This window comes from Bos indicus x Bos taurus, chromosome 16 (assembly GCF_003369695.1).
Source record: "Bos indicus x Bos taurus breed Angus x Brahman F1 hybrid chromosome 16, Bos_hybrid_MaternalHap_v2.0, whole genome shotgun sequence".
Classification (NCBI taxonomy): Eukaryota; Metazoa; Chordata; class Mammalia; order Artiodactyla; family Bovidae; genus Bos; species Bos indicus x Bos taurus.
The window spans coordinates 60,166,979-60,180,118 of record NC_040091.1 but is presented as its reverse complement, the minus strand read 5'-3'; the positions used below and the strand labels follow the sequence as shown (position 1 = coordinate 60,180,118).

General features: G+C 39.9%; 1 protein-coding gene across 1 annotated transcript in view; it reads right to left on the bottom strand.

Annotated features, from left to right (window-relative positions):
- Positions 1–6,865: 6,865 nt before the first annotated feature.
- Positions 6,866–13,140, bottom strand: part of TDRD5 (tudor domain containing 5) — an 83,651-nt gene continuing 77,376 nt past the window's right edge. Inside the window, exons 17-18 of the mRNA XM_027565461.1 lie at positions 12,230–12,410; positions 6,866–7,953 (exon numbers count right to left, since the gene is read on the bottom strand). Coding sequence (XP_027421262.1) covers positions 7,706–7,953; positions 12,230–12,410 — 429 coding nt within the window. The 3' untranslated portion in view covers positions 6,866–7,705. The remainder of the gene's footprint in view (positions 7,954–12,229; positions 12,411–13,140) is intronic.

Genomic DNA, 13,140 nt, shown 5'->3' with positions numbered 1-13,140 from the left:
TACAATCCTGCCTGCAACTCCCCCATTACACAACTCAATTCAGCCCCAACTGAGAAAGCCCACAAAAACAACTTACGTCCAAACTAATATATTAACCCCAAAGAACAATTTTAATCAATTTCTTTTGTTTGATCACTGAACTGGGGTCTGTGGTGCTGAAAGAAGTTTCTGGAAAATAAGATGGGACATCAAAGGTGTGCCTCCAAGAATGAATCAGAGCCATAAACTACAAGGAGCCAATCTGGTAAATCACACTTCTCTGAGAGAAAGCTAAGAAGCTGGTTGCTGAGAAGCTGCAAATATAAAACTTTTATTTATTTTGGCACTTTCTTTCATAAGCCAAACCGGGAAAATAACCAAATATGGTTTGTGAAGAAGAATAACCTAGACAAAACATCTCCAGTCCTTCTTAGTTCTCTCATCTGGGAGATGTGCTCCTTATTCATCTCGAAATTCAAAGTTTAAATGGACTCTTTGCTCATATTTGATCAGACTCTTCCCACTAAAGCCTTCTGTTTAATAGACATTCAGAATCTATAGCCTAGCAGAAAGAAATCAAGATTTCAATTGACCTGAATTATATCCTATTCTCTGTCCTGTTTACTCATTCATTCACTCGAAATGTACTGAATACCTACCAACCTGCCAGAAAGGAGGTAGCTCTAAGGTGGTGGCAGTAGCTCCACAGAGAAACAGAAGGGCTGATGAGCTATTTAGGAGGTAGCATTTGACAGGCTTTTATGATGGGTTGGATGTGAGATGAAGGGCAGAGAGCAGTCAAGAATGATCCCACTCCGAGATTTATATCTGAGGCAACTAGTGGATGGCGGCAGGGACACCAGGGATGGAGGTAGGGCCTGGGTGGAGAAGGGTGATTTTCTTGACCTTTTTCTGTTCATAAATGTGTAAGGTGGGTTTCAGGAGTCATAGACTCCTAGAATATAGGGAACAATTTTGAACGAATGTGCACTTTCTGGGGGGCTTCCCTGGTGGCTCAGATAGTAAAGAATCCGCCTGCAATTGGGAGACTGGCTTCAATCCCTGGGTCATAAAGATCCCCTAGAGAAGGGAATGGCTACCCACTCCAGTATTCTCGCCTGGAGAACTCTATGGGGTCACAGAGTCAGACACTCCTGACACTGGATAGTTCTCAGTATTTGACAAAAGTTAATAATCCCATAAAAGGTTAGGGATCAGTGATACATAGCATATAAAAATTGGAAATTCTTAAACATTACATTCACATCAAACATGATTTTGCCAAGTTGTTCAAATAGTCTTTAATAAAACTATGTCTCAAGAGTATTCCATACTTATGATCTGGTATAAGAACAAAGAAGCCTCACTGAGCATTAATTTCATTCAACTTAGAAGACTTGATAAAAGTTCCACAAAACTCTAGAATTGATACCAAAAATTGAATGTTGAATAACTTTGTAAATCTGAAGTGATTCTAAGCAAAGCCTGTACAGAATGCAGGTTTATTGATAATCCCATGATGTTTGCTAAAATTGATTTTGGCCTTTATTGTAAAACTCACAATTTTTCTCTTAATTCATGTTTTTAGGCAACTTTACCGAGCCTTATCAATCTGGATAAAGTCAACTGTTGCATCAATTCCATGTAGAAAGTAAATGAAGACCAAAAAGTTTTGATGGAGTTAAGTTTCTGAGTTCAAATAGTTTATCAAAGATAAATCTGCATCAACTGCAGAAAAGGTTGTTGAAAAACATTCTACTTGATCATAAACAGATGTTCCACTGCCTACAATGTGAGACATAAGAAGGATGTTATCACTTAATTATAGTAAAGTTCCACCCCTCTTCTCTCAATTCAAGAACTCTACAGAGAACCAGGACTAATGAGACATTTAAGAGGTACAATTTGACAGGCCTCTGTCCCACTCCTGATCAGTACAAGAGAAGTTATTGCTTTTAAAATTCAGAAAAGAGAGGATAAACTTGTGATATGTCTGCTGAAGTTTCATCCCTCTAGGCAAAGACCTGTATCCATTAGAAGAAAGGTATCATGAGGAGGAAATAAGGAACAATCTGCGGCAAAATAAGGAACAATTAGGCAAAACAATCCATTTTGCCTAATAGTAGTCTAAATGTTACATATACAGTCACTTAATTGACAGGTATTGTCATATATATGGCCATGAGAAGAGATTTTTTTTATCAGAACATATGAGTAACAGTACTGTAGTACAGGATACTTTTGTCAAGAAGTCCTTTGCTGCAGTAAGAAATGAACTGAGCTCAGTCTTTGGTTTCTACTATGGTCCTGTGGAATGACAGGTTAAGGAAGAGTTTGTTCCAGACATTGCCTACATGGAGTTGAGAAGTACCTGGAAACACTATGCTCCAGGCAGAAGAGCTGCTGCAGGAAAGTTTCTGTACGCGGAATCAGGAAATGCAGGAAGTGACAGAAACAGCACTGAACCCCAGTCACAGCAGGATGGGATGAGGTTTGCTGTTCAGCATGTGGAAGAGTCCCCAGAGAGCATCTAAGAAACTGGGAGACAATTTACAAAGATTCGATAACATTGCTGTCAACAAGAGAAAGAAAACAAGTCTCTGAGTAGCTGCTAAGTACTTAAAAGGCTCCAGTGTGAATGAATCTCCAATTTCATGGAATTAAGGTATTTAGCTACAGGATAGCAAAGGTTCACAAAAGTCAAAGTATGTGAAGAATAAAGAGGTCGTGCCCAAAATGAAGACAAACATTTTAGTCAAGAAGAATGTCAAATCTTTGCTTTTACTGTATAATGGAACTTTGCACTGTACTCAATTAAGTTCTTTAGGTCACATATTTAAGTGAAATTTTCATTCCTGCAGAATCATCACAACAAAAAGCACAAAAAACACCTCAACATTTTTGACAAAACAAATTCCAACTTCATAAATATTTAAATAAATCAAACAAAATGCTATTTCAAACTCCAAGAATTAGGCTGATCATAATTCTTTGAGCCCAATAACTTCCCATGAGTTCTATAACAGAAATTTAGAGGGCAGAGAGTCATATCTTGGTTTCCTCATCAAATTTTTATCTAAACTGCACCAGAAATAATAACCAAGTAAACACTGGTTCCTATATAAACATTTTCCATAAATTAAAAAATACTAAAAAATTGTAACAGAAATATAAAACAAAGTTTATACCAAACAGAAAAATAAAAGCATTTCCTGAAATTTATGCTTATAACCAAGAAAATTTAGTTCTGAACAAGTTCTCTACTCAGTTTTGGGGTACATCAAACACTCAATTTCATGGAAAAGTGGTACAGGATGATTCTAATACTAAAGAAGTCCTCGACTGAAAAGCTAAAACAATTTCTGTCTACCATGGTGTCAAGAACAGCAAAGATTAAGGTATTCTGGTTCCAAAAGGCTTATGACACCAAGAACTTACTCGGCTGACTGGTGACCAAGACAAATGACACCTAGCTGTTAGAAATAGGGTTGCGTTCAAAGCATGTGGACAAATTTATTTAATAGGCACCTTCGCTGACATCTTGGAAAACATCATAATCTGAATGGACTATAGGAAATGAAATCTTTTAAATGTCTTGGTGATGGCTCCTGCAAAATTATGAACAATGTAGCACTGTACATATAAATAAAACAAATTTAATTCTGAAAAGATATCAAAAGTTTGTTAGAAAGGCCTTGCTACCTAGTACAGATGCTAATAGGAAGTCTCAGAAGGACTGCTTTGTAAGATTCTAGTTTCTCATCCCCAAAGATGCCCCTGTCCAGATTCTTCAGCTGCAGAACTGGCCCACTGTTATTTAAGCTATACACAATGAAGAACATGGTACCTTTGTAGATCAACCTCTTTCCCCACCAACACCAGGGATTGCTCAGCTACCTATCAGAACCACCATTCGTTTGGACTTAAATACCAAACTATGTTTTCTGGCATCAAATCATTGATATGACACAGATGGTGTTGCATTATTCTCCCATGGAAAGCTCCCTGAGCTAGGAGTCAGCGGACATGGGAATTTAAGCTGTGTGACCACAGGCAAGTCAGTCGGTCTAGGTTTCAAATTTCCTTATCTGACATCCCTTCTACATCAAAATCCTACAAAGTCTTTAGGCTGGACATGCCTGACTGCAGGCAGAAGTCTCTTGTCATCCCCATGCCTTGAAACAGACAATTGGCATCTCAAATGTGCGAGAGTGAGACAGAAAAGGCATGGTTTGGTGCAGCTGGCATGGCTCTTTTGACTTCCCATGGTGTGTTTCTGGACAGGAGAGGGGTGCTGACTACAAGCCACTGGAGTTAAAACCTGAGTGGCTAACAGTAAAGCCACTCTTTCTTCTAACCTAAGGCGTTTATGACCAGGATTCTCCTGTGTGTTCTCAACCCCCCATGCCCTCAATACATACCTCAGGCTCCCACTGCCCACTTCACATTCCTTGGGGACTGCCACTACTTCTAATAGATTAACCTTAACACCAAAAATATGGGGAGGGGACTGCAGTTTTTCTAAGTGTAGTAGATGTCAACCCATCTTTTGACAATAAAATACAATTAACCCTAAACCATGAACATTTTCCTATCTTTTCAACATTTCTTACTGCTACTCCTGCCCATATACAGAAACCTATTTACTCATTTTCAAATGATCTATTAAATTTGATGCTTTGAGCTACTTCAGTTACCCACCAAACAAAGCCTACCTTATGGGAGAAGATAGGGAAACCTATTGGCAGATTGGCTGTCTTAGTCAAAGTCAAGTAGTCAAACTGTACAAGCCTCTCAAAGGTTCATTCCTTCACTCTTCTAATTTAAATAAGATCTTAACTATTCATTACTCAACAGGCCTCAGTCAAAGTGTGTTGACACTCATCAGTTTGAGATAGCTCTGGCTAAATGATCTGGTCATTTGCAAATTATTCTGAAGAGCCTTAATAACACAATGATTCCATAATCCCCATGTAACTGGCAAAGTGTAAAATTAGTCACCATCAGGTTACCCAGTGTTGGCAGGGTTCTTGCTGGTAGTTTTGTGCTGTTATAGAAATGGCAACCCACTCCAGTGTTCTTGCCTGGAGAATCCGAGGGAGGTGGGAGCCTGGTGGGCTGCCATCCATTGGGTCGCACAGAGTCGGATACGACTGAAGTGACTTAGCAGCAGCAGCACAGAGAGTTCGGAGAAGGCAATGGCAACCCACTCCAGTACTCTTGCCTGGAAAATCCCATGGACAGAGGAGCCTGGTAGGCTGCAGTCCATGGGGTCGCTAAGAGTCGGACACGACTGAGTGACTTCACTTTCACTTTTCAGTTTCATGCACTGGAGAAGGAAATGGCAACCCACTCCAGTGTTCTTGCCTGGAGAATCTCAGGGACAGGGGAGCCTGGTGGGCTGCCGTCTATGGGGTCGCACAGAGTCGGACCCAACTGACATGCCTTAGCAGCAGCAGAGAGTTACAACCTGACATACTAAATATGTAAAGACTGCTTCTACCAGATTCACTCTGCCTGGAACCCAGTGACTGTCCATCTGGAGAAGTGAAGAATAGAACTCAAGCTTGCCTTTTTCTCTGAACAATCATTCAAATGAGTTTTCTTCTTTAGAAACAAATTGTGCATAATTACATAAACATATGAAAAACAGCTGTTCCAGTTCATATCACAGTCGAGTCTCATATATGACATTTAACTGTCAAAGTGATATTTAACTGTTTATTGACCCTCCATATAACTCTTCGACTGCCTTCTGCAATAAAGGTATCTGATACAAAACCCCCCAAACCCAAATGGGAAACCTGTTCTATCTGGGTCAACTATCAGTGATGTTTCCAGATTACATTTTTTTGGTTAATTAGCATACCATCATTGATATAGATATATTAGAATTGATCCAACCAGTCCATCCTAAAGGTGATCAGTCCTGGGTGTTCATTGGAAGGACTGATGTTGAAGCTGAAACTCCAATACTTTGGCCACCTCATGCGAAGAGTTGACTCATTGGAAAAGACCCTGATGCTGGGAGGGATTGGGGGCAGAAGGAGAAGGGGACGACAGAGGATGAGATGGCTGGATGGCATCACTGACTTGATGGACGTGAGTTTGAGTGAGCTCCGGGAGTTGGTGATGGACAGGGAGGCCTGGCGTGCTGTGATTCATGGGGTCGCAAAGAGTTGGACATGACTGAGCAACTGAACTGAACTGAATTGAACTGAAAGGTGAATCTGGATTTGAAATTTTTACTGCATTAAAAATGCACTAAGGTTTTTAAACCAAAACACTCAGCAGTTAAGAGACTTTGGGTTTGTTTCATGATCACTTCATCCTAAGAAAGAAGTTTTAACCATTAATACTCTACATTTAAATGTACCCTGATATTTACTCTCATTTCACCCCCTTCCTCAGTAGACATTTTGCTGACTAACTGAGCAGAACAGAGGAGACATTCCTTATTGCAGGAGGAAAGAAAGGAACTAGGAGCCAGCTCTGCTGCTTAACGTCAAAGCAGAGGCTTTAGAAGAGGGGCTAGGGGCATGAGGATCTAGTCATATGCAGCAGGCCAGTAGTTCACACCTCCTTCTCTGATTTTACCACTAAGAAATGCTTCTGTATTGGATTTTTTTCTTAATCTGGGGATAAGTCTTGTATTTTACCATAAAGAATTTGGTATCATTCACATTCTTTAATTTCACCTTTCAGTCTTTTCTCCTGATGGTTTACACTATCAGCTAAACAGAATTTCCTATAATAAACTGGACTTCAGAGAACATCATGCTCTGTAATGCAGGCTTCCCTGGTGGCTCTGATGGTAGAGAATCCGCCTGCAATGAGGGGGACCTGGGTTTGATCCCTGGGTTGGGAAGATCCCTGGACGAATGGCTCTCCACTCCAGAGGAGCCTGGCAGGCTATACAGTCCATGGGGTCACAAAGAGTTAGACATGACTGAGTGTTTCACAAGTGCTCTATAAATGCATGCCCTATAAATGCTTAAACAATACCACTGTTTAGCTACTGTTACATTAAGGCGCCAGAGAACTATGATGACTGAGATGGCTCAGCTCAGTTTCAACAACTGGTCTCTAATTTTCTTGTTAAGTCTTCAAGAAACTGCCTACACTGAAAGACAGCTTCATCTTTTTTTTTTTTTTTTTAATGTAAAAGGTTTCACATGACCAAAGATTCATGGTGTGGATTTTCTTAGTGATCCTAGTATTTCAAAGAATTAATGACGGCGAAGATTGGAGCCGTAGATTCTCTCTATGGTATAGAAGTTTTCAAATGAGGAAAAGCAGCCTTAGAAGTCAGTCATCCTCTTTCTGGAGACAGAGCTGTGACAATTTTTTGCTAAGTATGGATCACAAAACATTAGTTTTTCAGCTTACATTTATCAGTCTTGAGATATACAAGAAAAACATTTATAGAAACACAGAAACTAAAAAGTCCTTTAAACTTCTACATTGAACAAAGGAGAACAAAACTCTAAGAAAAATAAACATCATCAATGAAAATGATAATGAATGTTAGAAATCAATACCTACACAACAAAGGGGAGTGTGAGCATAACAAAGCTAACAAAGGGTTGCACAGAAAGACAAAGGCACCAACTTGGTCTTGAAACTTAGTCAACAAAATACTGTTTTTGTCTCAATACTTCCTCTTGGTTTGACTTGGGAAGGCATCACGCCCTAAGCCTCTGGTTGACTTTCCTCCCCACCGCCCTCATGTTTCCATCTTTTTCACACTGGGGTACCAGTGCAGGAGGCTGTTGGATGTGGCGAGCCTTGCAGCAGCTCCTAAGGCAGCAGTGGCTGTGCTTCGAGGAATGTAGAACTTCTGAGAAATCTGGTGCTCGGGAGACAAAATCAAAGAGAGCTGGTCCACGGCTCCCTGACTTGTATCTTTGAACACTGTAATAGCAGAGCTACTAGAAAAATCTTCATTCTCTAGGCTCTCTGGGGAGCCTTCCACTGAAAAAGAAAGAAAACAAAGGTCTTTTCAGGAGGTCCTCACACTCTCCCATTCTACATCTTTACTAACACCTGTTATAATGATCTTATGATCTGTTGTTGTTGTCATTGTTGAATTGCCAAGTCATCTGACTCTTTTGCAATCCCATGGACTGTAACCCACCAGGCTCCTTTGTCCAAGTGATTTTCCAGGAGAGGGTAGCCACTTCCTTCTCCAGGGGATCTTTCTGACCCAGGAATTGAACCAACGTCTCCTGCATTGGCAGGCAGACTCTTGACCACTCAGCCACCAAGGAAATCCCATCTTAAGGTTAGGTGGCGAAGTTACCAATGGCAAATCAAGAGAGAATGAAGCTCAGAAACCAGTCAACAATGGAAAGGAAACGAGGATGGGGGATCATGCATCGAGATAAATTCTTGTCAGTGTGAGATCAAAGGAGGAGGAAGGTCAGAGTGAGGTCAAAGATGAGAGGAAAAACGTACTTGTAAACAAGGAAGGGGAGATCTCTTTCTAGGACATTATAAAAATAAACTGGATATAATTCCAATTCCAGGAAAGAACCCTTAAGCTGTCCTATTTCCTTCCAGCAGTGAGCAAAAGAAGGCCTTCTTTATTGCCAAAGTCATTCCAATTCCACATCTGCTGGGGTAAAAACAAAACTGAACAAGACTGTGTTTGCTAAGAAATTCCAAAAACCAATTATCAGCCATAAAAAGAATTCCTTGGGAATTAGTTTAACTAAGAAGGGTCTTTTCCATGAGACAAATTGCTGGGAACGCCAATGCCAAGAGGTCCTAAGAGCAAAGAGGAGGTTACGAGGCACCTCACGCGTGTACTCTGGACCAGGGCTACTGAAGAAGCTGGTCTATGAATTGTTTGTTACCTGCCTACGATGGGAGGAGCTGGTGCCTGCGCCTAAGCCAACACACTGCTTCCTTCAAGAAAGTCCTGCTTTAGGAAAGAAAACCTAGGTGAGCTAAGTGAAGTGCTACTGTGTTGTCCATCATCACAAATGCTTCACAGACAAATGCTGGTATGCTGACTACATTCCGAAAAGCACTGCTCTAGACTCTAAAATTACAGACTTCAAAAAAAAACTCAGAAAAAGCAGGCACAATCTAATATCCTATCCATCTTTCTATCTTTAACACTAGGCGTGTGATATATGTGCCATACATTTGTGATAAATTAAGGAGAATTTGACAGGGTATTCTAAAAAGTAAAACTCTGAACACAAGACTATCATTAATGCTCACTGAAGTGAAAAAGAGATGATGAATCCTAGTGAAATAATGGGTTTTACATGAAGCCGTTGATGAGTTCAGATTTTAAAAGGTATAAAAATATGAAGGCAGGGACACATGAAAGAATTTAGGAGTGCAACAAAACTTCAGCTTCCAGACATGATGCTAATTTAACAGGGATTGAAAAGCAATATCTCTTGCTTTAAACAAGTAGAAAACTGGATAAAATAAATAAAACAACGGCTCTCAGACGTTGACCAACAAGCTTACGTGACAGCAATCCCTGAGAAATGGGAAACCAATGGAGTAAGCTTTAGGAGCGCCTGAGTTCACTGTCAAGATAAAGTCCAGGCTGAAGTACAGGGAGGGAGAGTCCACACTGAGCCTGGAGGTCTCACTGCACTGAGAAGACAGAGCTTGGAGTTCACCAAGGACAGAGGAGCCTGAAGAACTACAGTCCACGGGGTTGCAAAGAGTCAGACACGACTTAGTGACTAAACAACAACAAAGGTGGCTGGAATCCGTGTGGGGAAGTACAAGTGCAAAGGCAGCTAGCTATGGGGAAGCAGCAGCCGGAGACCTGCAGAGAGGCCGCGTGCAGTCTTAGGCTGGGAAGTGATCTGGCTCATGCCTGTGAGAAAGCCACCAAGGCCAGGGAGAAAACCTATCTGAAAGGAGGAGGCATAACAATCACTACAGTTTATGTTGGGGCAAAACGTTTTGTGTTCCCACCAGCTACAGTGTAAAGACACCTGTAGGACATCAAGTCCCATCAATACCCTCAGAAAGGTACTGCCTAGCAGGACCGACAGACTAAAGGCTTTTCTAATCAGCCTAGTGAAATCTAAAATAAATGCAGAAATAATCAAATCCATTTCAGATAATTGAATTACCCCCAAACGATAGACAGATACTATATAAACAGCAGGGAGGGAGGGAAGAAAGGAAGGAAAGAGAGAAGAAAAAGAGATTCAGTCATCCAGTCAACAACGTGTAATTCGGTACCTGCCATCTAATAAAAAACTATCAGATGTGCCAAAAAGCAGAAAAATATGACTTGTGATCAAGATAAAAACCATTCAGTAGAAGCCAGTTCAGAAATGACAAATGACAGAATGCAGAAATGATACATATGCTTGAATCACAAGATAAGGCTGTTAAAACAGCTGTCACAAGAACATTCAACGTATTCAAGAAGTGAATGATGAGTATGCAGAGGAGAAAGAGGGAAGATACAAAAACAAAAAAGCAAAAAAACCCCTAGAGATTATAAATTGAACTTCTGAGATAAAAAATACACCGGACAGGAAAAGAACATATTAAGCACAGAACAAGAAAATGTTATATTATGCTCATAGATAAGAAAACTCAATACTGTTAACACGTCACTTCTCCCCAAATTAATCTAGAGATTTTTTTTTTTAATCTCAATAAAGATTTTAGCAGGCTTTCTGTAGAAATTAAGTTAATCCTAAAATTCATATAGAAAATGACCTGGAATAGCCAAAGCAATTAAAAAAAAACGAACAAATCTGTATCATTTCAAGACTTATTATAAAGCCACAGAAATCAAGACAGGGGTATAAAGGCAGACATAACCTCAGGAGAACACAATTAAAGTCAAGAAATAGTCTCTCACATACACAACTTATTGGCTTTTGACAAAGACATCAAGGCAGTTAAATGGAGCAAGAACTGCCTTTTCAATAAACCATACTGGAACAATTGAATATTTAAATGCAATCAAAATAAACATTGATCCTTATACCACACCACGTACAAAAATTAACAACTGGATCACAGACCTAACGTAAGACCTAAAACTACAGAACTTTTGTAAGAGAAAGTCTTAATTATTTGAGTTAGGAAAGATTTCTAAATAGGACACAAAAAGTTCAAACCATAAAGAAAAAATAATTAACAAATCTGATTTTATCAAAAGGAAAACTTGCTCTTCCAAGAACACTGTTAAGAAAATGAAAACTCAGGCCATATACCTGGAAAGATTTGCAATATAAGCATCTGACAAAGGTTTTATGTCTATAATGAAGAATTTTTACAAGCCAATAAAAACATAATCCAATAGAAATGCACAAATACTTGAACAGGTAATTCAAATGGCACATAAACACAGGAAAACACGGTCAACGTCCCTGGTAAATAGGGAAGTGTAAATTAAAACCACAGTAAGATACCACTACACATCCACTACACTGGGAAAATTGAAAAGATTGGAGATATGGCATGTTGGCATTATTACAAAGCAATCAACAATCAAGTACATTGCTGATGTGGATTACCAAATGGCACGGTCACTTTGGAAAACATTTTAACAGTTCTTAAAAAGCTAAACATGCAGTCAGCATACGACCCAGCAATTCCACTCCTAGGTACTTAATGAATAGAAATAAAAAATACATGTCTGCACAAAGAGCTGAACATTCACAGCAGTTTTATTCATGACCCAAGTCTGGAAATAATCCATCATCTGGTGAACAGATAAACAAACTGTTGTATGTCCATACTACTGTGTACTACTCAGCAGTAAATAAGAAAAAACATTAGACACTGGCGACAACATAGATGAATCTCTAAAACACTGTGCTAAATGAAAGAAGGCAGCCATAAAAACTACATACTATGATTTCCTTTATATGAAATTCTGGAAAGCCAATGAGATGAGGAGTAAGAGGGAATCACTGCAAAGACACATGAAGCTTTTCAGACTGACAAACATGTTATCATAATTGCAGTGCTGCCTACAGGACTGTACACATCTGTCAGAACTCACAGAATTTCATACTTAAAAGCTGGCAAACTTTAAGGTGCATAAACCTGACCATCTCCCCAAACTGCAGAAAAAAAGAAAAGTGGCAAAGTAAAAAGGAAGAACTAAGTCCAAAAAAATAACACAAGGATTTGAGACAAATGCTAACGTTTATAATTTTTCAAGTTATGTTCTGAAAAATATAAATCAAGATTTTCAGCAACACGGCAAACCACTGCATCTGTCAACTGCCTGTGAACCTACCTGACCCAGAATTGACCAATGTGGGAGTTGAGGACAGCTGAATTTGCTTTGGTGGAGTCTGAATGTTGCTAGGCTCAAACTGGCTGCCTTCTGCTGACTGCTGTGACTGGATAAGAGAGATGTAGAACTCCTCCAGTTTGGGCAATGCAGGAGAATCTGAGGCACTCTTGACATTTGATTGCTACAGAATTGGGGAAAAAGCATTAAAAGTCACTGTTAATTTAACAGTAAGAACTGCTTTGTTTCCTCATTTATATGCAAAAGAATATTTTCATATCATAAATAAAACTCCTTACTTTTAAGAGTCTAGATACTCTCTGGAAAACAAGTTCTTCTCTAACTGAGGGACCATGAATTTAAGAAGTGTTTACTGAACACGTATTATGAGCAAACCTGGTACTCAGGACTGCTATGCACAGCCAGGGGAAAATGGCAGGAAACGGAGAGAAATAGCATGCACTGAGCACTCAGTGTCAGGCACAGTGCCGGGCAGTTGGCACATGTTTCTTCACTGAAACATCAAAACATTCTTCTAGTTTAGGTGTCATTGTGTCTTCTGTATTATGGCTTTTCTCACTTAGCAGAATGCTTTTTGCAAGAGGCAGAGCAAGTTATCCAGGGTCAACCAGTAAGGGACAGGCAGAGATGCAAACTCAGGCTTGCCTATGCACTCTCTGCTCCATCACACCACCTCCAGTAGATACGATCCCTGTCCCTGAAGAGCTCATGGTTCTCAGCTAGGGAAACAGAACCTGGCCTCTGGGTGCCTGTGGAGGAGGCATTAACTGCGTCTGCAGCATCAACAACACGCTAGGAGAACACAACGGCTTTAAAGGAAGGCTCCTCAGGAGAAATGACAAAACGGAATACTAAGAACCAAGGTTTGAGAGGAAAAGATGGAATCCCCAAAC